General features: G+C 43.0%; 1 protein-coding gene across 1 annotated transcript in view; it reads left to right on the top strand.

Moving 5' to 3' along the window:
- The window catches only part of PLXND1 (plexin D1), a 123,647-nt gene that overhangs the window by 72,890 nt on the left and 24,627 nt on the right, over positions 1-26,130 (top strand). The window contains exons 17-27 of the mRNA XM_048858075.2: positions 2,156-2,246; positions 2,599-2,874; positions 3,906-4,055; positions 8,775-8,889; positions 9,859-9,966; positions 10,884-10,996; positions 12,272-12,379; positions 13,354-13,484; positions 14,554-14,752; positions 23,844-23,990; positions 25,862-26,018. Coding sequence (XP_048714032.2) covers positions 2,156-2,246; positions 2,599-2,874; positions 3,906-4,055; positions 8,775-8,889; positions 9,859-9,966; positions 10,884-10,996; positions 12,272-12,379; positions 13,354-13,484; positions 14,554-14,752; positions 23,844-23,990; positions 25,862-26,018 — 1,595 coding nt within the window. The remainder of the gene's footprint in view (positions 1-2,155; positions 2,247-2,598; positions 2,875-3,905; positions 4,056-8,774; positions 8,890-9,858; positions 9,967-10,883; positions 10,997-12,271; positions 12,380-13,353; positions 13,485-14,553; positions 14,753-23,843; positions 23,991-25,861; positions 26,019-26,130) is intronic.

Raw genomic sequence — 26,130 nt, 5'->3', positions numbered from 1 at the left:
CTATCACAACTCAGGACTACGGTGCATTGGCAGAGCTACATTGAGGAGTTATGCAGACACCTGCTGGCTGTGGTCCTAGTTCTAGCCAGTTTCTCTGAAATTCACATGGGAAATGGAAGAAAAGCATTGACTGTCATCCTTAGTAACTTTACTGCCTGTCTTCTTCTACATCTTGTAGGTGCCTTATGGAAGTTCAAGTGGGGGCCTACATCTATACTGCAATAAAACACCCATGGCCGGAACGTCAGCTGGCTCAGGCTGTGGGGCTATAAAATGGGAATGTAGATGTTTGGGCTCCGGCTGGAGCCTGGGCTCTGGGGAGGGTGGGGAGGGTCCCAGCCTCCCCAGGCTGCAGCCCAAACATCTACACTGCAATTTTATAGCCAACAGCCTGAGCCCTGCAAGCCTGAATCAGCTGACATGGGCCAGCCGTGGGTGTTTTATTGCAATGCAGACATACCCTCTGAGTCTTAGGATTCTGACTGGCAATAATACTGAAGGCAATCAACTGAGATTTGTAATTTTGTGTTTAAATGGCTCCTAATGCCACTACTTTTCACTTTTAAAGCATGTTACTTTGGTTTCATTTGTCTCCCCGGAGCCTTTGGACTTCCTGTTGCTTTTGGATTTCTCTGTGAAATCCCAACTCACTTAGCAGTAAAATCTGAAAGTGCAGAGCCTGCATCTGACCACAGAAATCTGAGAATCCAGCACCTGAGCCTCCTCTCTAAAATGCCATGAAAACAACACCTTCAGAAAGTATGGAGGCTACTATGACTACAAGAGTCCGATGCTATCTACAGCCTGCCCAGCAGAGCCATGACTCAGATCAGAAGTGCAATACCAAGGCTACAGGCTGTGTGAGAATGCACATCAATGACACACCCAACCCTCGGCTTCTCACATGGAGTTTTATCAGTCTCAGGACTGGTGAATGGCAAGAGCTGTATCTAAACACAGAGTGACAAAATGTAGAGGCTTACATCCAAAAAGTAACCCATTAGGGCATTTCTCATTAAATTGGAAACTGTTTTTTGAATTTCCTTTGGTTTCCAAATAGTACAATGTTGGAAACTTGATGGAAGTTGTTTTTTCCTGGTGTGTACACACCACTCTGTTAATGCAGAGCTACTCACAAGGGTTGGGCTGTGCATAGTGGTTTGTTTTGTAGGGTTACTTGTGAATATTGTTCACACTGATTTGTTATTGTAGGATTATTTGTGAATTCTCTCAATACTAATATGTTGCTGTAGATATGATCATGAAGTACAAGTAACTCAGCAGATAGCTGGATCTAATTTGGTTTATGGCATTACTAAATTATCAATATGATGAGGAGTAAAGTTGTTTTAAAAGGCCGTAGATCCCAAACAATTACACAGACTTGGCAAGAGCCTAACAGGGACAATAAACATAAGTAACAACAACATACTACAACTTATACCCGTTTTAAGGGCTTAAGAAGGCCCTGACTATAAGGACACTAGAGACAAGGCACTGAATATATTGAACCTGTTGGACATTAGTGGATAAATCACTACCCACCCCCCACTTCCCAGACTAGTTACTTGATATCACCATGTCATTAAAGCAAATAGAACATGAAATGGGGGAAATGAAAAGCCACATACAGGGCAAAGCCTGGGTGCAATTGCTGTTCAGCTGAAGACAGGAGCCACTTCTCCCTTCCTCCCTCCCTCCCAGTGAAGCATGTGCCACAGCCATCTCATTGCTCTCTTTAATTGCTTGCACATTGACAGCACCTCATGCCACAGGCAGCAGGTCCAAAACACAAATGAATTGTCACAGGGTTTGTTTTTTTTCCTAAATCAAAAATAACATTTTGAAAAATGCTGAATTTGTGTCAGTGTAACGGGCTGCTTGGCCCACCCAGTACTTAGCCCTTCTTTGCTAAGCTAAAAAAAATGAGTAAGTCGTAATTCATCTAAGTATCGAGCTAGATATGTGCTAACCTTTACATTGCTGGCCCCTGGGTAACCTGCTCTGCTGTAATCATCACATGTTCATTACTGAAACAATATGCTATTCCCTGAATATTTGTGCATTTTCCCTGCCTATATCTGGTTAGTCTGGCAGCATATATGTTGTCAGTGATACCTGCGCTCTCTTTCTCACCTCTTTCTTATTTTCCCAGTGGAGGCAGGATCATCACTCTGGGAGGACATGGCTTTTTGATGGTTCAGAATGTGTCGATGGTGGTTCACAGCATCGGGAAAGAACAAACAGTAAGTGTCCTGCATTAATGCAGCTCAAAGACACTGAACCGGGTTGTCTGCCTGGTGACTGGGGAGGTTCTGAATAATAATCTACCAGCTATAAAAGCATTGGACCTGGTCTCTAACCCTTGCTGTTGATGGGGCTGTAGCTGGGATGAATGTTATGTTCCTTAGCTCAGAAGAATGTCAGACCTAAGTTATGCCCATGCACTGTAATTATTATTATTAATGTTTACAGTGCCATCCTATCTGAGGTTGCCGCAGCTGCTTGAGGGCTCTGGGCCTCTCAGGACATTTGCTGACACATGACTGAGACTTGGGTTTATCCATTTTTGATGCACATGCTCTTTCCTGCTTTCAGAACTGTAAGGTTCACACCGACACTATGATTACCTGCCCCTCTCCAGCTGCCTCCAACCTCACTGTGGGGAGCAAGCCAGCACTGGTGGACTTCTACATCAATGGACGCCTCTACATGGACGACAGGCTGGCTCCCGATGAGGACATGTACCCTGAGGAGGCCCAGCACACCAGCAAGTTCGGCCTGGAGTACTACGCCAACCCCCAGTTCTTCACAGCCAAGAAGGAGAAATGGATCAAGCACCATCCTGGGGAACCCCTGACTCTGGTTATACATGTAAGAGACTAACACAGGGCCTCCTGGATTTTTGGCTTTAAGACTTTACACTAGGATGTCACCATTTTCTCACTGTGAGGTTCTTCAGTGGGTAGGTTGACTAGATACCATAGCGGGTGATGAGTTCCTTATAAATGCAATAGAGAGAAGGCATGAGGGGTGAAAGGAGGGATGGGTATAGGTAGGGGATAAGGGGGAAGGAACTCTCAGAGGAGTGAACAGTTCATTCCCAAGGGTAATGCTAAATTCTGATGAGCCTGCAGTCTCCTACTGAACAGATTAGGGTGTTGGAGTATGTAGCTTGGCCAAGTGATGCCTTAGAGGGATGGATTATGATACCCTAGTACTGTATTTGAAGGATGTAGCAGCAAGGAGGGAGACAAAGCACTGGATATAGTTGGAACAGACCAAGTGACCAAAGGGTCTTTTCCATATCTAATGTCCATGATTGTGGAGATTGGTTCTTGTAGAAATGGGCTCTGAATTCTTTGATGGCTACTGTGTTAAATTAACAAGGAAGTCAGGGCAAACCAAGACTGAGTGGTTTGGACAATGTACAAGTTTAAAAGCCCTCGTTTGTTGTAGAACGTCCTCACTGAGTGAAGCATACTTCAAAAATACTCTCTTCCTCTCTCTAATCTAATGCAGCCATCCACAAGCTATCAAGCCACCCCGTTTCTCTCCCGCCCCATATAGTCTCTCTGATATGTATTTGCCATGCACAACCAGAGCAGATCAAAGACAGTATTTTCCAAGCTTTGCCAGGGCATTTGTCCATTCCATGTGCCACACTGGAGATGGCGAGGGACTGGAAACAGGAAAATGAGGAATGGGTGGAGGTTGGATTTCCCATAGAAGGTTGGAAAAATGGAAGATGTCAGCAGAGAGGGAGGGCTTTCCCAGGGCTGGACTGGTGGCAGGAGGTACAGGAAGTTTACTAGGGCTTCCACAAAGAAGCCATTGCAAGTGGGCCTGACGCTTGGGGGACTGACTAATTCACTTTGTTGTCCTGGTTTTGTTTTTGTAATTAGAAAGAGCCTGACAACCTGAGCCTGGAAAGCGATGAGTACCAAGTGAAAATTGGCCTCATTTCCTGTGAGATACAGATTGTTTCAGACAAAGTCATTCACTGCTCAGTCAACGAGTCACTGAGCACATCGGAAAGACAGCTGCCCGTGACGGTGAGTGCCACAAGCCAGGATGGTCTGAGCTTGCAGGATGAGAGCACTCTATGTCTTGAACTTAATATATCAGGGAACCCGCATGTTAGCCTCGGGATTCCCTTAGCACTTGCCTGTGCAAAGCACTAAGTGAACACACCGCTGGGAACAATTCTACAATGGCTGAAGAGGGGTGGGCTAGATGAATGGACAGGTCTTTTCCACCTCTCCTCTCTGAGGGTGAAATACTGACCAGTGCTGAGCACCAGCACCTTCCATGGGAGTTACTGGGACTGAGCATCTCTCAGCATTTAGCCTAATGATTCTGTGACATCTAAAGCATGGAGAAGGCAGCCATTTCTCTGCAGGTTCTGGGGTGCTGACAGCCAAATGATGGCACTTGCTCCTGGTGGGTTCATTTGAGAAATGGCTGGTTGCACTATAAGCTGTAGAGGGAAGTCCCCCAGTTCCAGCAATGAGTGTAAAATCCTACTGTCACTCGATCCTTCGCCACTAAAAGGTTTTGCTCTGAATGGCCCATGTGAAATGAGTTCAGCAGTTCCCAGCCCAGTTACTGGTGGTCAGGCCCCCTTGTTATCAGCGTCAGCAGACGAGCAGGGATTGAATGGGAATGCAGACCTGAATGCCCCTCTCAGTCCTATAGTGGCAGAGGAGAAGTGCAGTGGAGGGGGCAGCACTGGGAAGCTCACATTGCCACTGCCCATCTGCAGCTGCTCTGCAGATAAAAAGAGGAATTCAGTCGTCCCCTGGGCCATCGGTCTGGCATCTTTCCCCAGCACTAGATCATCTCACTGGCCTGTCTCGATCTGATGGAACTCAAGGGACAGGATCCAAGGCCGTTCTGATGTCAAAGCAGCTCTCAACTGTTCTTGGGAGGGTTTGTGTTTGTGGCTTTACTATTGTTCCTTACTCCTTTTTTTCCAGAGGGTGTCCCTAATTGTATGCCTTTGCCTTCAGCTTTCACTTCATTTATAGCCCTTGGCTCCTCAGGGGTGAGATTAAAGCTGTTCACAGTTGGAGACAAAGTCTCCACCTGTCTCAACCGCCTGAGAACCTATAGCCTTCATCCCAACTGATTCTTTTTCCAGTAAATGTGTCCATAATAAATTTGCAGGGACGTTTGGCTTAGGGGGTAGGAAGAGCACAGAGGGATTTGAAGAATGTGTGGCCTGATGTTCCCCAGAAACAGAGTACTTCAGAAGCAACCCCACTGCTTCTATGGGGGGAGGCTCCTTATTCATTGCTTATGGCCTTCGTGTTTGACGGTCTATGCAAAATCAAAACAAACAAATGCAGAAGTAGCAGAACCCAGGATTTCCTAAGCCATTGTTAATGAAAACAGGAAAAAATTTTTTTTCTTTTTAGTGGGAACTGAAAAATGGGAAATTCTTATTTTAGAAAAAACCTGGTCTTGTGATACACGTCTTGCTAGCTTTGGTTTCAACAGCAAGCTTTCTGGTTAATGCCTTGGGGGTGCCCAGAATGTAGATAAACAAGGGAATGATACATGTTACTAAAGTCACAGCTGGTTATTAGCAGTGTACTGCAGTAGAGGTGCAACTAGATATTGGGGCAAATCTTTCCATTTGGATGGCTAAATGTGAGTTTCATACAGCTGTCTAAATGGTAGGACTTGCACCCATAATTAGTTGTGCGTGCAGCTGTTTCTGCACAAAGGAAGGCTGCCCTTTAAAATTGTGGCTCAGTATGGGTGAAATTCTCCTGATCCTGATGATGACCCTTGACTAAGCTTGTCTGCAAGTCTCCCATAAAGTCAATGGAAGTTCTGCCCATGTAGGGAGAGCAGCATGTTAGAGATGTTGCTTTGACAGCAGAATTTTGTCCTACAGCAGAATTGTACTCTACACCCCCACTCTGTGGTAAAGTAAGGAAACCACAGTTTAACCTTGACCCAAATGCACTCCAGCCAATAGACTGTGCCTATAAAAAGGATTTTTAATAGATCTGTACAAAAAATCCAAAAGACCTTAAGGGGCCTTCAAACCCATTTTAGTTCACTGCAGAATCATTTAAACACTGAAACTGGGATTTCTGCTCCTGGCAATAATGCAAATTTGGCCCAGTCTAGCTAGAATAAAAAAATCCAGAATGTAAAATGCAGATTTATCTTTCCTCATTAGAACTTTTTTAGACAAAACACATGAAAACCTCACTACAGTGTTCAGAGTAACAGCCATGTTAGTCTGTCTTCGCAAAAAGAAAAGGAGTACTTGTGGCACCTTAGAGACTAACCAATTTATTTGAGCATGAGCTTTTGTGAGCTACAGCTCACTTCATGCATCCGATGAAGTGAGCTGTAGCTCACGAAAGCTCATGCTCAAATAAATTGGTTAGTCTCTAAGGTGCCACAAGTACTCCTTTTCTCACTACAGTGTGTATTGCTTTATAGTGGCTGTCTGATGAACACCCTCAATAGATGCATAAAGCCTGTAAAGGTGCGGGGTGGGGAGTATACGTACATACCTATGTGCTCAAGGAATCTCTGTCTTCTGTAAACATTTTTTCTAATATAAGCAATAAATACAGCTGAAGAGTCCCTTCCTTGCCAGCTACAACAGGGCTATCATATTATTCAAGAACATTTTACAGCACCAGGGTACTAGTAAAGTTCCTGCCATCGAAAACCACAGATTTTTGACACCTTTTGTAACTGAAATAAATCTCATCTAAAAAACTACCTGGTGGCATATTGGATTCAATAGATGAATAGATAAGAGGGTTAAATGCACTCAAGACAGGACTAAGTCATAACTTGACCATCCCTGACAAGTGTTTTTCTAACCTGTTCTTAAAAACCTCCAAAGATGGAGATTCTACAACCTCCCTCGGTAATTTGTTCCAGTGCTTAACTACCCTGACAGTAAGATTTTTGTAATGTCCAACCTAAACCTCCCTTGCTGCAATTTAAGCCCATTGCTTCTTGTCCTAACCTCAGAGATTAAGAAGAACAATTTTTCAGCCTCCTCCTTGTAACAACCTTTTATGTACTTGAAAACTGTTATCATGTCCCCTCTCAAGCTTCTCTTTTCCAGACTAAACAAACCCAGTTTCTTCAATCTTCCTCACAGGTCATGTTTTCTAGATCTTTAATCATTTTTGTTTCTCTCCTCTAGACTTTCTCCAGTTTGTCCACATCTTTCCTGAAGTGTGGCTCCCAGAACTGGACACAATACTCTAGTTGAGGCCTTATCAGTGCGGAGTAAAGGGGAAGAATTACTTCTCATGTCTTTACAACACTCCTGCTGATAGATCACAGAAATTATGCTTGTTTTTTTGCAACAGTGTTACACTGTTGACTCATATATTTAGGTTGTGATCTACTCTGACCCCCAGATCCCTTTCTGCAGCACTCCTTCGTAGGCACTCATTTCCAATTTTGTATGTGTGCAATTGATTGTTCCTTGTGGAGTACTTTACATTTGTCCTTATTGAATATCGTCCGATTTATTTCAGACCATTTCTCCATATGGGTTTGTTCAGTGGATCATCATAAGATCACTGCACCCCGCCCTCCTCAAGCTCACTTTGTTTTTTGCTGGAGTTTCTTTCTTCTCATTCCTTTGGAGAAGTGAAACTCAGTTTCCAGAAGTGAAACCATGGTATGAGGCCATATTTTCTTTCTTGTAAAGAAGCTAGTTTTCCCTTTTATCCCATAAATATTAATGAGTTAAACCCCACAATCCCCCGGGAGGCCAGAGTGTTTGGCCTCCCCATTATACAAGTGGGGAAACTGAGGCACATGGGGATTGCCCGTGGTGTCACAGGAAGTGTGACATATGACCCAGCAATAGAACCAATGTCTCCTGACTCCCTGTCCTGTGCCACAACCACAAGACAATCAGCCCCCTGTTAGTACTATGATTAGTTATTTTCATTTTTGATTTTATTTTTGTCTCAGTATCTTTCAATTCTTACGCTTCTCTCACTAACTGATAGCAGTTCTGCATTCACGGAAGGTCTGGGTGGAAAGTACAGTGGAACTGGGTTAAGAATTGTACCTATTTGACTGGAAGTTCTTCAGGGCAGGAGTGCCTTTTATTTTGCACTTAGCACAATGCAGCCTTGACCCTGATTCAAGCCTGTAGGCATTACCACAATATAAATGATAACTAATGCTGGTGAAAGAAAAGGAGTACTTGTGGCACCTTAGAGACTAACAGATTTATTTGAGCTTAAGCTTTCGTGAGCTACAGCTCACTTCACTGAATGCATCCGATGAAGTGAGCCGTAGCTCACGAAAGCTAATGCTCAGATAAATTGGTTAGTCTATAAGGTGCCACAAGTACTCCTTTTCTTTTTGCGGATACAGACTAACACGGCTGCTACTCTGAAACCTGTCATAATGCTGATGAGGATGCTGGGCGTTGGCCTCATGAGCAGAAGGCTCTTTAATAAGGCTGGTTTCTTAGGTAGGTTTCACTGTATAAAGTGAATGGGTTTGTGCATCTTAGCCCCATGGACCCCTGCTGGATAGAAGCTATAAAATTTGTGTAAAACCTAATGGAGCTTCTCCCTGACTACACTGGATGGTGGCCACTATCTCTTGAATCCACATGAGTTTTACACCTGATATTGCCTGGTAACCAACAGCCTCAGCATCACATGTATGTGTCATTTCCCCCTGTAGCAAGTTCCTGCTGATCTCCTAGTTGCTTGTTAACTACTGGGTGACTTTTTTTCCTTTGTATTCTTCTCTAGATCCAGGTTGGAAAATTCAACCAGACGATTGCTATGCTGCACCTTGGGGGAGGCGAGACAGCGATCATAGTCTCCATAGTCATCTGCAGTATCCTGCTGCTGCTGTCTGTCGTAGGTAAGGGAATGGAACATCCCTGAGCCACACTGATCCCTTCAGCTCTGTGGCATTGCCTTCACACATGGAAGTTTAGACGATTTACACTCCCAACTTTATTTTATATAAGGATGGGTCCCACCCCTGAATTGTGGAGTGTCCACAAGCTGGATCTAGAGCTCAGTTTTGTAGTCTGAGCCCTTCTTTAATTTTAAAGCCCCTTTCTCTGTCACCCAAATTCTTCACAAAGTTAAATAAAATATAATAACTGAGGGAAGGAAAAAATCGAGAGAGGTAGAACTCAATCATGGAGACCCTACTAACCATAGTAAAGGATGCATATCTGGAGCAGACACAACAAAGGCTACCAGTCTGGACATCATTCTTGTTGGAAGTTGTTGAAAACAGATCTGTGTCATCTAGCTAGTTCATCTTTTCACATGCCCAGAATGATTGCAGCAAGAAAAACATTGTGTCATTGAAAATGAAGTGTTTCCAATAAGGATTTCATTTATTTTTAATAGAAGTTATTATATACTTTATTTATTAAATAATCTACTGATCATTGGAAACATATTTCTGGAGGCATAAGAGTGCTGAAGGACACACACGTTACAAAACAGGTGTTAAACCTCTTCACACACATTTTCATTAATCAGATGGAATTCATTAACATGCAGTAAGTCTGGTAATGTATGTAATGTGCAGGCCTAAATTTAATATGATAGTCGTTGAGTGATCATTTAATTCAAGCTGGTTTGATTTATTTATAAATAATCAGCAGCTGCCTGATCAGATGTGTATTTATTTCATAGTTGTTAAACTAAAAATGAATATTTGTTTTTTTTCTGTGTAGATATACTTCACAGTCTTTATTCTACTGACCTAAACTCCTCTCTACTCCCAGCTTCAATTTCCTACAGTATTCTTCTTCACTTGTGGGCCTAACCTTCTAAGCTTCCCCCCCCCCCCCCCCTTTTTCTTCCCCAGGCCTGTTTGTGTTCTGCACTAAGAGCCGCAGGGCAGAGCGCTACTGGCAGAAAACCTTGCTCCAGATGGAGGAGATGGAGTCCCAGATCCGAGAGGAAATCCGCAAAGGTCGGTAACTGCCACTGGGGAAGGAGGAGGAGATGTGGGGACGGGAGTGAGGAGGCAAAGGAGCTCCGCTCCTGGAGTTTCCAGGTTTATTTGTCTTTTGCCACAAAACTGAAATCAGACTTGTAAGAACCCAGCAGGGGTGTGTGCAAGGAAAGGAGCTTCCTTCACCTTATACTCACCCACAGAAAAGTAGGGATGCCCATTGAGTAATCTGATTGAAACAGCTTCTCTTCGTGCTTTATAGTAGTGTTAAAAGCCCAGGAGCTACAACCTGAATTTCTGTAGCTTCCTTTCAATCGCCTGGGCTATGTGGGACTTGTGAGCAAGGTGTACTTCTCAGTGGGAGGAAGCATGGCGTAGTAGTTGAAGCACAGACCTGGGAGTCAGGAGATCTAGCTCTAGAGTTCTCAGCTCTGCCACTGTCTTGCTGTGTGGCCTTTGGCAAGTCACTTAATCTCTGCACCATCCGTTTCTCTAGCTGTAAAGTGGGGATAATGATATGTATGAGATCACATTAATGTTTATAAAATGCTTTATGAGCCTCCAATGCAGGGAGCTACAGAAATGCCATATGTTACTGCTTGGAGAAACAGTGGATAAGAGCTTCAGGTGCCTTCACTTATTGTCTTCTCAGTCTGTGACTCTCCATAGAATACACTGGAACCCTTGTGTTATAGACCAAACCCTGCAGGGCCTTTGTTTTGGAGGCAGTGGGAGTCTCGCCTGAGTAAGAACTGCAGGGTTTGGTGCATAATGCTGACAGTTAAGCCCCAGATACAGTCCATTGCCTCCCAGGGAAAAGGGTATGAAGAGGCAGAGATGATGAGTATATTGTATGCAAATGCCAGGCTTGTCACTCTCTGCTCTGGCTGATAGATTATTTCAGCCCTTTCAGTTTTTGGGTTTCTTTGGATCAGGTTTTGCTGAACTTCAGACTGACATGACAGACCTGACCAAGGAGTTAAACCGCAGCCAGGGGATCCCGTTCCTGGAGTACAAGCACTTTGTGACACGGACATTCTTCCCCAAAGTAAGACAGTCCCACATTTCATACACACCTAATCACTCAAATTCCTTCTCAACTAAATCATGGCTCTGTCTTCTCCCAGTAAAGGTTTACCGTACAACACAGTTATTCAGCTGCTATCATTTATTTCAGCCTTAATTATCATAAAAACCGTAGCCACAGCACCTCGGGCTATGAAACAGGGTCAGGCCTCGTCAGTACTTGGATGGGAGCCTTGCTTTGGTGAGACACTCCCCTCTGAGTCAGTACTGAACCAGTGCACCAGCAGGGTGTAACTGGGTGCCGCCATGCTGCTGCAGGTGCTGTCTCTGAGATGAGAAGCAAAAGCAAAGTCCTCCTTAGCTGTGCGGTTTGAGACACCGCTACTGGTTCCAGTTGCACCCCACTGTGCCAGGTGGGACTAACTGAGCCCAGGCATGGTTTCACTCCCAGGGGAAGAGACTGAGGTGGTATCCCACTATCATTCCACCTGGGGAGGGTCCTCCAGAGGATGTGGAGAACTTGTTTCACTGAGATGCCCCTCAGGGCACAAGCAGATAGTGCTCACTATCCTTAAAATTCCCTTGGCACTTTTTCACAGGTGGAAAAACAATATCCCCAGTGTCCTGGCCCAGTTCCAGTCTGCGTATCGAATTCCCCCCCTCCAGTTTCACACCAGACACGATGCAATCCTTACTTCCAGTCATCAGCTGCTTTGGAGTGTTGCTATGCACTGTTAAGTAGCTGCCATATTTCACCCCAGAAGTAATTACATTTCTGTGGCAGAGAGTGAAATGATGATTTTTGTTTGCAATTTTTGCCAATTACTATTAATGTTTCTAAGATGTCCACCCCTGTGTGTACGTGGGCACTACATTCTTTAGGATGTAGGCTGCTATATGAATGTAAGATATTTCAGTATATTTCCATTCTACTTCAAAAGTTACATATGTTTAAACACCCCATAGTCCTCTACCTTGACTTATTCCCCTGTAATTCTTTCTCTACCAAGATTCTGTAGATGTCATATTAGTCTGTTCATAATCTCCTTTTTGTAACAATCTTGTTCTGCTAAGACATCTGCCTACCCCTGACTTTTGTGGTGTCTGTTCGTTCACAAGGCTCTGGCCAAGTTTTTAAAGGCTCTGTTAAAGCATACCAAAGTGTTCCTTCCTGATGGGTGGCCTCACATCCCGATGACATTACTGTTCATGTCTCAAACAATGTTGCCCTCTCTAAGTGTGGTGAAGAATCCGGTCTTGCTCACCCTTTTCTCCACATGGCTCTGTTTTATTGCAGTGTTCCTCGCTCTATGAGGAGCGTTACGTTCTGCCTTACCAGCAGCTCAACTCACAGGTCGGGTGTCAGGTCCAAGAAACGCATCCCTTGCTGTCGGGAGAATGGAAAGTGAGTAGCCCAGAGATAAACAACTGCTATTAACTGTCACAAACCATAGTCTTATTTTTTTATATCAAAGCTAGTGAATAACAGATTTTTCAGTATGCTGGCAATTCCAGAAACGTTGGCGGGGGTTGGGGGCAAGGGGAATTTCAGGTCAAACTGAAAACAAATGTTTTTGAAATTTTCAGCTAATAGAAAAGTCAAGAAAAAAAATTCATTTTGGGTCAAACAAAGTTTTGCTCAACTCAAAATGAAATGTTTTGTTTTGATTTTGAGCTTACTTTTACATTTTATAATTTAAAAAAAATAAAGTTAAAGGAAATTTTTAAACAGTCATTTTGAATTAAAAAAATCTAAATATTTTGTTTTGTAAATGTCAAACCAAAACGTTTCAAATTTTTCAGAATTTGATTTTCATTGTTTTTCCAACCTAAACAATTCTACAAAATCAGCCCGAATTCATTAAATGTTTTGGTGTCACCAGATTTGCATTTTTTGCCTCCCAAAAATCTTCACACAAGCTCGAGCTTACGTCCTTTTTTGTGATGCTTAAAAAGATGTTTGCATACGCCAAACAGCCAGAAAAACAAGGCGTGTCAGCTGATCAACCTTTGCTGATGATAGGAGACAAAAGCTGCTGAACTTCTGCTCTGTGGCTGCAGAATCACAGCTGACAAGATCATCCCTAGGCTTTCCTAGTGGGAGGTTTGCCATATTTTCCCAATTTCAGTCTACAGTCTCTTTGTAAATGAGTTTGAGAGCGACTCCCGCAGGCCCAGATGTAAGTGCAGTTGCTGCACATTCCTCCACAGTCAATTCTTATCTAGATAAGAAACATACATCAGATGGGGTTCAGGGAGAGAGAATTCCAGCTGAGTGTTTTTACACTTGCCAGTCACTTCAGAATGTGTCAGATAAGATAAAGGTTGATAAAGCAATGAACTGTGGCTTCCTCACCAAAGTCCCCACTTTTTCTTTAGATTCCTGAAAATTGCAGGCCCAACATGGAAGAAGGAATTGCGTTATTCTCCACCCTGCTCAACAACAAGCACTTCCTCATCGTATTCGTCCATGCTCTCGAGCAACAGAAGGACTTTGCTGTTAGAGACAGGTAAGAACTTCCTGGGGCAAGGGCAGCATTGAAAGCATCATTGACAGCCAGCCGTGGAGTCTGAAGTCCTCTATGTACCCACAGAGCAGGTGTGCTACACAGCGCCTGCCTAATCCTGACCCAGGAGGAGCACTTCCAGGCTCAGAGGGAAGGTCAGGCTCCACGGTGCCCCTGGTTTATCTGCTGCGACTACCAGAGAGGGTGCCACTTAGTGACAGTTTTGGGATATGGACACCTGTCCTACCAAGAACTTAATAGAGATCAATGAACACATTTCACATAGGCCACTGCGCACAGTTTTTTCCCGCTGCTGACGTAGGCTAGACAGCCTGGGAGATTAAAGGTTCTGTAGCCTGTTGCCAAACCCAAAACCATCTGGTCTCTGTAGTGTTCCTTTCGTTTTATTTGAAGGCTGAGCCACACGGGCTTATTGGCTGAATGTCAGACTCTGAAGAATGTGCAGGAGAACCTCAGAGTTACGAACACCAGAGTTACAAACTGAGCAGTCAGTCATATACCTCATTTGGAACCAGAAGTACACAATAAGGCAGCAGCAGAATCTTAAAAAAAAAAAAAAAAAAAAAAAAGCAAATACAGTACAGTACTGTGCTAAACGTAAACTACTAAAAAAATAAAGGGAAAGCAGTATTTTTCTTCTACACAGTAAAGTTTCAAAGCTGTATTAAGTCAATGTTCAGTTGTAAACTTTTGAAAGAACTACCATTACATTTTGTTCAGCGTTACGAACATTTCAGAGTTACAAACAACCTCCATTCCCAAGGATTTCGTAACTCTGAAGTTCTGCTGTAAAACTGCACCGTTATACAGGGGAGCACCAAAAAGTACAGTGATTAGTTTTGTCTTATATGATTTGCATCTCATACCACTAAAGAGTGGCATGATCCAATATGAGAACCAGTAGCACTGAAAGAGTTTGAAATGTCAACGCACTTGAGAGGTGTCATGAAAAGGTTCTGGTATATTGCCATGGCCTTGAATTCTTTTGATGCCAATTGACTGTATTGTCGTGTATAATCAAACCTAGGATCATTTATAACTCTTCTTTCAGGTGTAACTTGGCCTCCTTGCTCACTATTGCATTACATGGAAAACTGGAGTACTACACTAGCATCATGAAGGACCTGTTGGTGGATCTCATAGATGCCTCAGCTTCCAAAAACCCTAAGCTTATGCTGAGGAGGACCGAGTCTGTGGTGGAAAAGATGCTCACCAATTGGATGTCCATCTGCATGTACAGCTTTCTCAGAGTAAGAGAAATAAGTATGGATGCTGTTCTAGCTATGAATAGACCACCTGAGTGTAATATGGGAGAGACAGGTCAGCTCTACGAGTTTGGTTAAACCAAGTCATTGAGATGACTTCTTATAGCCTAGTCACTAGCAATGGGTGAAACTCAATAGACTCGAAAGTTCAGTTTGAACAGGCAGCCAAAAGTTCCACTGTTTCTCCACTTTTATCTCTGTCTCTGGGCTGGAAATCTCATGAGATCAAATTTTACCTTGAGCTTTCTGGTATGGCTTAGTTTTTCAGGGCCAGAATCACCAATGGAACAGTTTTTTCACCATACAGTGGGAAGGTGTGGAGCAAAGTCGTGAGGGAATAATTTTTTTAAAAAAAGCTAGTTTGCCAAAATGGCTTGAGTTTTTGACAGAAGTTCCAGTCAATTCTTATTTTCTTTGAGCCAGTTTGCACAGCCCTATCAATCACCCTTCAATGGTTCGGTGCCTCTTCGTTTTGAATGCAAGGGCACAGAGTACTGAGGAGAAGCCTGTAACGCATGAGGAGAAACATTTTTGAGTTGCTTGTTGATATTCTTAAGCCCAAAGTGTATTTGCCATTCTGAATCTGTCAAACAGAGCATGTCCTGAGAAGCAGGAGAGGATGTAGACTTGGATTTCCATCCCTGAAAGCGTTGTTCTCATCCTGTTGTTAAGGATCTATCCATTGTAATATAAAAGAACATAACTTCAATATCAGAACACACCAATGGTCCCTGTGCTCCATGTTCTATCTTCAACACTTGACAATTCCTGATGCTTCAGCAGTGGGATTTTCAGAAGAACCAAGCAATAACCTAACTCTGATCACATAGAAGTAAATGGGAAAATGCCCATTGACTTCAGTGGGACTAGAGTTAGGCCAGTAACTAAGGATTTTTGAAAATCACACCCCAGATTTCCTCCAATTGTATAGTAATTATAATTATTGTGTTCACCATGGGATCAGTACTATAATATGCCCATGTGAACCATAATTTCTTTCAGTCCCAGCTGATGATCATTTTATGTCCTGAAGCTAGGGTTGCCAGTCCTCCAGGATTGTCCTGGAGTCTCCAGGAATTAAAGATTAATCTTTAATTAAAGATTATGTCATGTGATGAAACCTCCAGGAATACATGCAACCTAAATTGGCAACCCTACCTGAAGCCTGAGGATTGATAGTCCACATACTTTTATTGTAGTTAGTATTACTAGCTCATATAATTGCAATCAGAAAAAGTACTAGAATTAATAGGGATGGCAGTGCATCAAGATGAGATTATTCCCCTGAAAATCTCTTCTGGTAACCCAAGAAGTGCTCTTTAACCAAGACCGTGGGAACACTAGGGACTTCCAACTAGAGAGGCACCAAAGCTGAGAAGGTTAAATCTAGCTCCAGATCTGAACTTCACCAAAATTCCTGGGTGTTTGGCTCTGAGATTTCGATTCAGATTTCATAATATTGATAATTGAGACCATTGTCATTCCTTGTTCATTTCCAAGAGGCTTCAACCCAAACTGCAAACTTGCTGAACTAATTTTTCTACAGTCTAATTTTTGCATCCACAGAAGAAACAGCCTTCTGCTTACACACTACATCTTCTCCACGCAAATTGTGTCGATGGCTAAATACTGGATTTCCATATACAAATGCTGCCTGCATGGACAAGTCAGGGATTTTAACCACACAAACTTTAGCCATGAAAAATTATGCCTGCAGTTTTGTAGTTTGCTTTTGAAAACTTGTCCTAGATAGATTTCTAACATAGTTCAGGTTTCAGAGGAACAGCCGTGTTAGTCTGTATTCGCAAAAAGAAAAGGAGTACTTGTGGCACCTTAGAGACTAACCAATTTATTTGAGCATGAGCTTTCATGAGCTACAGTGTATTTAAAATACATTGTTGATGATGATCTCACATACTTGGATGTAAATCAGAAGTCATTCTGCTGAAGTCAGTGAAGTTACACTGGTGTAATACTGGTGATTCAGACCCATAGTGTAGTTACCTATATTTTGAGTATCCTCATCAATTGTATATTATTTTAAATTAGAGAGAGACTCAAGACACAGAATCAAAAGCTGTATCTGGACCAGATTTCAGGGGTAGTTGGGATATAGATCCAGGCCTATCTCTGTTTATCAAACAATTAAATATATACAGTACCTACTGGCCACTAGGAAATAATTTATGACAGCTCCTTCATTTGCTGAATTTTAGCCTCTTTTTTTGTTCACGAAATCCCTGTGAACAGATTGCTCATTTCTCAGTTTTATTTGCCATTCAATGTTGTTTAATGACTTTTTCCCCATATTTCTTTACTCTGTAGCTTGCTATTCATAATTCAAGCTCATGCTTAGTTGTGGTCGGTCAAATAAATCAGATGGTATTGTTTCTGATCGCTGATGGATAAGCTCTTAGCTGATCCATTGGGTTATTGATGTGAATATCCACAGGAAGCAAATCCAACCTGTGCTCAGGCTATTAAAAGTCAACGGCACAAATGTTTGCAAAAAGTGAACACTAAAGGAGCAGAAAAAAGACCAAAATGAATTTGTTTAAAATGCCAATGAGTTTGAAAGACATACCCAGGATGTGAAATATATCACAAATTTAAGGAAATTTGAACTATACCTGTGGTTGGTGATGGAAGTCCAGGAATTGTAAAGTGTAAAGATTTAGGGTTTTGGTTTTGTGCATATAGTTAAATCATATGCAAAAAGTTACTGATTGAAGACCACATATGAAACTAAGAAAATGTGCCATCATCTGATACAACCCAGAGCAACTGCCTAATTTCTGCTGGAAATGAGCATTATGCAAGACAGCTTTCTCAGAAAAAAGCTGAGTTTTATCATACGGTACTTGGGTCTTGGATGGCTTATAAAGGGAATTAAAAGTGCTTGCGGTTCTTAAGTGGCTTGCAAGTTCCTACGTGTCCCGGTACAAATGTGAGAGAGCTACCAATTGACACCCGTATGAATTGAGACTACTGATCACACCTTCTGCTCATCAAATTGGACTGGAAGTTTATCTTGAAGATAGGGCTTGGTCCATGGATCCAGCTCTTTGTAATAGGAGAGAGAGCTACAGATTGTGATTCATAGATGTTAATATAAAACATGAAGCTGGCTTGTAAATGATTTGTTCCTTCCATCTGCACCCTGGCTTTATCCCAATACAGAGGAAGATAAAAGACAGATGTTATCAATAGAAACTTGTACTGAATGACGACGTGATAGTGCTGTAACTGTGTGGAGCTCTGGCGCCTAGACCTGACCTGGTGGAGTTTGGGGAAAACCTGCAGATAGCAAGAAACTGAAGAGTGAGCTGCTTTGGCTGAAATGGGATGGTACCACCTCAGTAGCCATCCTTTAGCTGCAATATAGCTCTTGGCTATTGGGCAGATGAAGAGGAAGAAAGGCTAGCAAGCCATTGATGCTGTCAAGTCCCTTTACATGTACGGTTTAGCAATATAAATGTGACGGGTAGCTTCCATTGGCATCAGCTGAATTTGTGGACGCTCAGCACATCTGAAAAACAGGCCAACCATCTAAGTAGTTATCACAGTTGCTGTAATTTTGTCTGTCTGGGTGATTAGCACCTAAGTGTGACATCTCATTAAAAATGTGGCCCCTCCAGCCACATAGTGCCCCTACCCCACATGTGGCAGGGGCTCTGAAGAGCACCAACTAGTGACCCACCAGCACAACTTTCTGCAACATCTAGGTGTCTTAACCAAGTACTGATCTAGCTTGAAGCTATGAAATCTGACAGGGTCACCACCTCACTAGGCTAAAAACTGCAGGCCATGTTTTAGGTTCCAGACCTGCTAGAGGTTTGGTCTAGTCTCAGCTATAATAACAATCAATACCTTGGACCAGAAGATTTTCAAAGTGCCTAGTGATTTTAGATGCCTCCATTTTTGGATGCTCAACTTGAGATACCTTAAAGGGAAAGCACTCAGCACTTACTGAAAATCAAGCCGCTTTAAGGTGTCTCAAGTTGGGTGTCCAGAATCACTAGTCACTTTTGGGGAGCTTGGCCCTTAAAGTACCCACAAATACAGGACGTTCAAATGCTGCTTATTTAACTTTTCTTTTGAAGCCTCAGATATCACAGCCCACTTGACCACTGAAAAACAGGCATCCATGCCCTAGGACACTTAGAAAAAATAAACCTATTTTGTGTCCTTCTCTCAATCACAGGGACACTGGCATTTAAGAAAGAGAAGGTGATGCTGTGCTAGAGGTTTTTTTCTGTCTGCATCATGCAGTCTTGAGGCTGGTTTGAGGAGTGTATATGTTGGTGGTTCGGACGTTCTGTTCGCTAGCAGAAGCTATTATATCTTTAAAGAATTTAATTCCTTGGTACCAGTGAGTTCAGTAACAAGTTTGGGCCTACTTGAGAGAGCTGACTTCCAGCATGAAAAGATGAAAAGTGTTCACTGTGCTACATAACACAAAAGGCTCTGTCATGAGAAGTAGACTGACCCTTTTGGTTTTCCCTCCTTCGGGACAGGCTAACGTAATTCACTTGTGGCTTTGTTCCACCACTTGATCTATGTGGTGTGCCTGAAGCTATGAAAATAAAAGCAATTGTTCTACTTTTCACCACAGAGTGTTTCCCTCTTTCTGAAAAATAAACATTTGTGGTTACAGTGCAACACAGCCTTGTTCTACAGTGTCTTTCTACTCATCTCCCTCCCAGAATGCTTTGCAGTGGGAGACAGAAGTTAGAGGACTGTCAAAGGAAAACTGTGTGTTTCCTGCAGAGATGTGAAAAGAGAGAAGAGATGGGGAGATCTAGGGAGTCCATTTGAGGTGGCAGGAGTTCCCAGAGGAGAATGCTCCCACACCAGCCTGGGCCTGATTGTGGTAAAGGAAAGAGAGGAACCCAAAGCCAGACAAGTAGACTGTGCAGGGCAGGAATAAAGAGGGTCTCAAGATCAAATCCTGGCATAACTGAATGCAGATCTGCTGAAGTCATGTGAATTTACACCAATGCTGATTTGGCCCAAAGTCTGAGATTTAAATTACCAGTGATAGACAGACACCTCCATTGTGCACCTAATGTCTGTGAAACAAATGTACTTCCCTTTACACAGCCGGTTTTTGGTAAAGAAATTTACCAGCCCCCTTGTAGCACTGGGCCATGAGACTTATGTGACGATGGGTCTGTTTTTAGTTCCTGAATTATACCCATTAATCACAATGTCTATTTGAAACAGCTGCTATAAAAGGCCCCTTACACTGTACAGCGCAAAAATTCCAACTGCTTGTATTTTCCCTCATAAGTTAACATTACACGGTTTAAACATTTGTTTTATATTAATGTTCTGCCCAACAGCCCATCCATTTGAGTTGCAGCAAAGAAAGATTTGAGGAGCTGTCTGCAAATGGAGAAGAGTCCCTTACAAAATTCAGAATGACCATAGTCACCAGTAGCCTAAGTTTAATGCAGCACCCCTGTAGTCAGTGGAATTATCATTATGATAAGGGGGAATTTGCCTTGGTAGATTCAGAAAATATGATGGCAAAATCTCAGGAGGTTTGGAGTTTGGATGAGGGTCAGAGAAGTATCTAGAAGTTTGGATGTGTATGCAAAGCTTATCCAAATGATCTGAACTGACTGCAGAATTGAGCTGGAGATCTTAGGTGAAATTATCTATGTCAGTACTGCATACTTATGATTATACAGGAAATACTGAAAGAAGATCCTTTCCCGAGTGCTATTTCAGCACTTTGCTGTCTAGTCCCTGACAGACCCAGTAAGCATGGAGAGGACGTGAAAATGAAAGTTAATGGTACAGTAATTAGCTAGAAATTGACCTGAAATACAATGTTCAGATCTGGGTCATAGAATCATAGAATATTAGGGTTGGAAGAGACCTCAGGAGGTCATCTAGTCCAATCCCCTGCTCAAAGCAGGACCAACACCAACTAAATCATCCCAGCCAGGGCTTTGTCAAGCCAGGCCTTAAAAACCTCTAAAGATGGAGATTCCACCACCTCCCTCGGTCCCGATCCCAGTTTCCCCAAAACCTGTGGGGATGGATGGATCTGGGTTTTGGTTCTCTCCATGACACAGATAGGGAGTCAGTCCAAAAGTGGAAATCCAAAACAGCATGGGGTGTCTTTGGATCTGGGGTTTTGGTTTGGGTTCATCTCTAACATCCAGTACCCTCTGTCCTCATATGGCAAGCGCTCGTTTAGCCTGAAACTTCGGTGGGAACTTCCTAGTACTGGGCACTTGGAATAAATAGGAGTTTTCCATTGTTCTGCTCAAGCATTTTGGAAATGTCTGTAATATGTTCCTAGAAGGACATCTCTAATGACACATCAGCTCATTAATGCGGGAGTAACATGTGAATCCTGTCTGTGCTCTGAATCTTAATTTTTTTTCCAAGTCACTTTTGAAATCCAGGCATATAAAAACCAATCCCCATACATCATGCATGGAACAGTTCAAACGATGCCAACCTTTACTGTGCTTTCTATTACTATAAAGTTATTTTGGTGCCAAGATAATTTTAAGAACCCATAACACTGCAGTCAGAAATTTTAAAAAAAGTATAATTAAAATATATTCATGGGGGGGGGGAGAGAATGTGCTTTTTGAAAAAAAATCTATTTTTTCTCCTGAATCAGCACTGATCATTGCTAGTTCAACTGCTTCCCCCAAACTAGCTGAGTCCAAAGGCAGTTTTTGACTCATTTCCAAACTGGTTTTCCCAACAATAGTCCACGTTTCCAAGTTAGCCATTTTATCTTCAGTGCCTGCTTGCCAGCCTCCTTTTCCAATCTTTGAAATTTTCTGTCTGATTAATATTTTTGCAGATTTCCACAACAGTTTCTGGATTTCAAAACTGAAGAGCCAAACACAGAAATAGAATCTAACAGGCTGAGCATTGTAGTTTATTTCCTATGTTATTACTTTTGGGTGTTAGACCATTATCCTTTATGCTACAGTAGAGTCTGATATACCCATTTCAATTATTTCTTGGGCCATTCTCTCTCCATGGTATGTTCATGTACACAAAAATTTGCCACATGATCAGCTTCACTCAACACACTATAGTAGGTTGGAACCAAGTAGTAAATAGCTAATCTACCAGCAGAACTCTCACACAATAAGCTTTTGCTGGCTTTGGAGGCAGCTTTATGGCTAAGGTGTAATTTAACTCTAGCTGAGGTTTTTGAAGAGTCTGAGAACTGGCAGTCATTTCTTGCATGATACGTGGATACGGATGAGCCTTAAACCAGATCGAACCACCTGTCCTAAACTTTGGACGGGGAGGAGGGTTTGAATCTGAACCAGGATCCAGATTCAGCTTTCATGATTGGCCCTTCTTTCTGTAATAGGCTGAATCCAAATCCAGGAATCAAGCACCTTCCAACCTTTCAGGGGATGGAGTTCAAATCCCAGATCTGAACTGAGCATTTGTGACTGTTCCCTACAAATACATGATCACATGCTGTGTAAAACAGAGAAAGTCCTGATTCATCGTAGCAAGGCCAGCTTTAGGAGCACTGAATGCAATGAGGTTAATTTATAGGCACCCCAACTCCAAATCACATAGTGATGCAAGCAGGTGACATTTGCATGTTCCTGTCAAAACTCTCTCTCGGCCTCAGTGTCATCCTCTTGCATGATGGCTATGAATTCTCCCTTTCATCAAAGTCATCTCCATGCCGTCTGATTTTCACGTCTCTAATCAAGCCCTGCAACTTTTCCCAATCCTTAAAAGCACAACCAGTTCCTCCTAAACACCTTTCCCAGTGCACAGCCATGCATTCCTGCATGTGCCTTTGGGGCGACTAGCACATTACCCCATTCAGAAAGAATGTTACAGAAAGTTGTTAAACTTCCACAGCAGCCCCAAATAAACTTTCCAGTTGCATTAGAAATATCACCCTTGGAAAATTAAATATATGCACCATGGCACAGATGGTGTGTGCCCACCTACACCCATACTGTAGTGTCATATCATCTACTGCACTGGACGCAGCAGAATCAGAACTGACATCAAACTAATTGCTTTAGCAATTATAAGGCATTTGGAATAGAAGACTCACCAAGCCTTAATTATGAAGCAGATTGAACAGGCTCTAGCATCTCATGGTTCAGAAATGTCAAAATAATCAGATATCAGTTGTCTTGGGTAGAGTTTCACATGGCCGGGATGTGCATATATGTATGTCTGTGTGTGCATGTGTACATGTGATGCTCAGAAAAATATAAATGTGCAATAATTTACACTAGCTTCATTTGGAAGAACTAACAAATGAACATTAGGGTGAATGGGATGTACTGTAATGTAAATTTGTTAAGGAAATAGATAATAGTTCTCTAGTGCATCTGTGTAGCTGGAGTGACTGGATCAGAAATGTTGCTGTAAATATGTTTCGATGAATGGAGTTGAGACTAGCAAGAAGGTTTTGCTATTGGTGGTTAGGACAGTACTGTAATGATCAGGGCTTCATTGTGGTAGGGACTGTACGAATGCATAGTGAAAGTGAGTCCCTGCCCCTGCTTATATTTATGCTCAATGTGCTATGTTGTACACTGTCTATTTTAACAATATATTTTGAACCATATAAACATTGCATTCTAGTTATGAGACATAAAGCCGTGACCCATTTGTGGTAATTCATGATCCTACAGCACTTCTTTAGGAGTTAGTCAGCCTGATTCGGGCTATCACATCCCGCCTCTCTAAAATTCCCCCCATGTGACTTCATTTGGGTGTGACGTCCTGCTTCACTTCCTATCCTAAACTGATGTGTTGTGTATTGTTGCCACGCGCTGTTACTGTGAGATGCTGAATGCCTTTAGCTCCCAAGAATTCAGTGGAGTTGAGGTTACTGCGCTCTTTCCAAGGATTTCTCAGCACCTGGCATGGATCATCCTTAAACAGCAGGCACTTCCAACTCCAGAGGTGTCTGGGACCTTGCAGGATGAAATCACTATGTCACCTGGTGCATCTGTGCAGACCCTGTCTTAAAGGACCACGTAGTTTGAAGGATTTACTTTAATTGATTCCTAGTTACCCACTTCCTTTCCTTTTCTTTCCCCAGGAGACAGTTGGGGAGCCCTTCTTCCTGTTGCTCTGTGCTATCAAACAGCAGATCAACAAGGGTTCCATTGATGCCATCACGGGAAAAGCCAGGTATACTCTCAATGAAGAATGGCTGCTGAGAGAGAACATTGAGGCAAAGCCAAGGGTAAGTGAGTCTTGAACCCCTCACGTGATGCCATGTCAGGATTCTGCAAAAGCCTAAGATGCAATTAAAAATGTTTGCCCAAGAAAACTCTAGAGGCTTATGTTTAAAAAGAGATAGATGTGCAAGTATACTCGTAAAGTACGTGTGTAATGTTGCACCTCGCTTGCATGTGTCATTCCTTTGATCGCACAATCAGATCAGATTATTGGGCATGTAAATGATTCACCCTCCTCTACAAATGCTGTTACCCAGTTTGCACATGTAATTGTGATAATCGTGCATGTTAGACATGTAGTGGTGCAGGCACTTTTCATGTGCAATGGTGACCCTGACTGTTTCAAAAGCAGGCATGCAACAACCTAGACAAGGAACATATCGAACCTGGCTCTTGCAGAGTCCATCTGATGGGCCCGGATCAGGGGTGATGCTAAATAGATAGATGATGTTCTCTGGCAGTCAGAGGGTTAAAGAACAAAGAGTGTCTCCTCTCTACAGTTTCTGGCAAATCAGTGACTTCAGTGCCAATGAGAAGTTGCTAGCTATAAAGTTGCAAGTCTGGTGTGAAAGCTTTTGTACTGGATGTTATAGGAATCCTGCTGAAAAGTAATCCTGTAAAATGCCTCTCAGGAATAACTCAGACAAAAATGTATATCCAAAGAGACTTTGTTACCATCAGTCTGACAGAGAATGCAGTAGACAGGCCTATCCAGAGCTTGGCCCAAATTTTGCTTTTGATATCAGTGGGGGAAACCTGGAGCAGCTCCACTAAAATCAGTGAGGCTACTCCAGATGTACACCAGTGTGACTGAGAGCAGGTTTTGACCCTATAGCCTTAGCTGCATCTCTGCAGATTCCTTTTACCAATTGATCTGTAATTCACTGGGCTCCTGTGAAAGTTCCAGCTGTAATTCTCAGGCGTGATTCTCAGGCTTGCTGTTAACAGAGATGCAAAAACAAGACCCATAAAAGTGTGGGTGCAAAATGGGAGGTGGTGCCGAAGCTCGTTTGGAATCAAGCTGGTGGTGTTAGGGGGGTGAAGGGGAGGCTGGAGCAATATTGACTGGAAAGTGGGATTTGAATCGGAATATTGGATCAGCCCAGCTTGTGTTGGGAAGAGCGATGTGATTGGACACCCAGAACATGAGCCTCTGTTGCTCTTCTTTTGACTTCATTGGTAGCTTCACCAAAGAGAGGAGAACAGGATACGCTCCACACTGTCCTGTCCTCCAAGAGGATAGCCGTCACTTTTGCTGTCCTGTGATTGGCTGATGTGACCGTTTTCTCAATGTCATGCACAATGAGACAATTTACCCTTTCCATAAGGTAGCATAGTTTCATCGACTCCCATGTCACTGCCCCCACTTACCCCAGTACTAAACTTGGCCCAGCATCTGATACAACAAAACCTTTATGCAGCTGAGGGAGTCCATTCATAGCATTGCAGGAAGCCACAACAATGGGCACTGACTGTCTCCCTTGTCACCAGTCTCAGCAGAGGAGCCAAGGACATGAATGGGCCATGGAGACTGAACCCTCTCACCCTTAGAGGTGGTCCCTGTGGGGCAGGGCTAAGGCCCTTTAGCAGGGCAGAGTGGGGGAAGCTTGCACTGTTGCTCCTCATGCACCCCTAGCTCTGTGAATAAATAGGGGCCCTCAGTCTCCAGGGCTGTAAATCAGCATCTTTCACCAGCACTGAGACTCAAACAGAGGTTTTGTTCAGTGGGATTTCTAGCAGCACGATGCATGGAATGTACCAATAAAAACTGTACGTGCCCTGCAACCTCTTGGTGTCCTTGGGAATCAACAGCCCATTATGGATCATCCCCATCCGTTACAGATCACCCCAACCCTAACTCTGCCTTTCCCCACAGAACCTCAATGTGTCTTTCCAAGGCTGCGGCATGGACTCCCTGAGTGTTCGAGTCATGGACACAGATACTCTAAGTCAAGTTAAAGAGAAGATCCTTGAAGCTTTTTGCAAGAATGTCCCATACTCCCAGTGGCCAAGAGTAGAAGATGTTGACCTTGGTAAAGACTCTTTTCCCTTGAGAAATGCCAGTCCTTATTTTAAGGGTGAAGGAGCTCACTGTGTACAGTATGGTGCCCACTGTCAGGGAGAGCAGCCATCCGCTCTTGGCAT

This window comes from Caretta caretta, chromosome 7 (assembly GCF_965140235.1).
Source record: "Caretta caretta isolate rCarCar2 chromosome 7, rCarCar1.hap1, whole genome shotgun sequence".
Classification (NCBI taxonomy): domain Eukaryota; kingdom Metazoa; phylum Chordata; order Testudines; family Cheloniidae; genus Caretta; species Caretta caretta.
The sequence above is the reverse complement of the archived record's forward strand: the minus strand, read 5'-3'. Positions and strand labels throughout refer to the sequence as shown.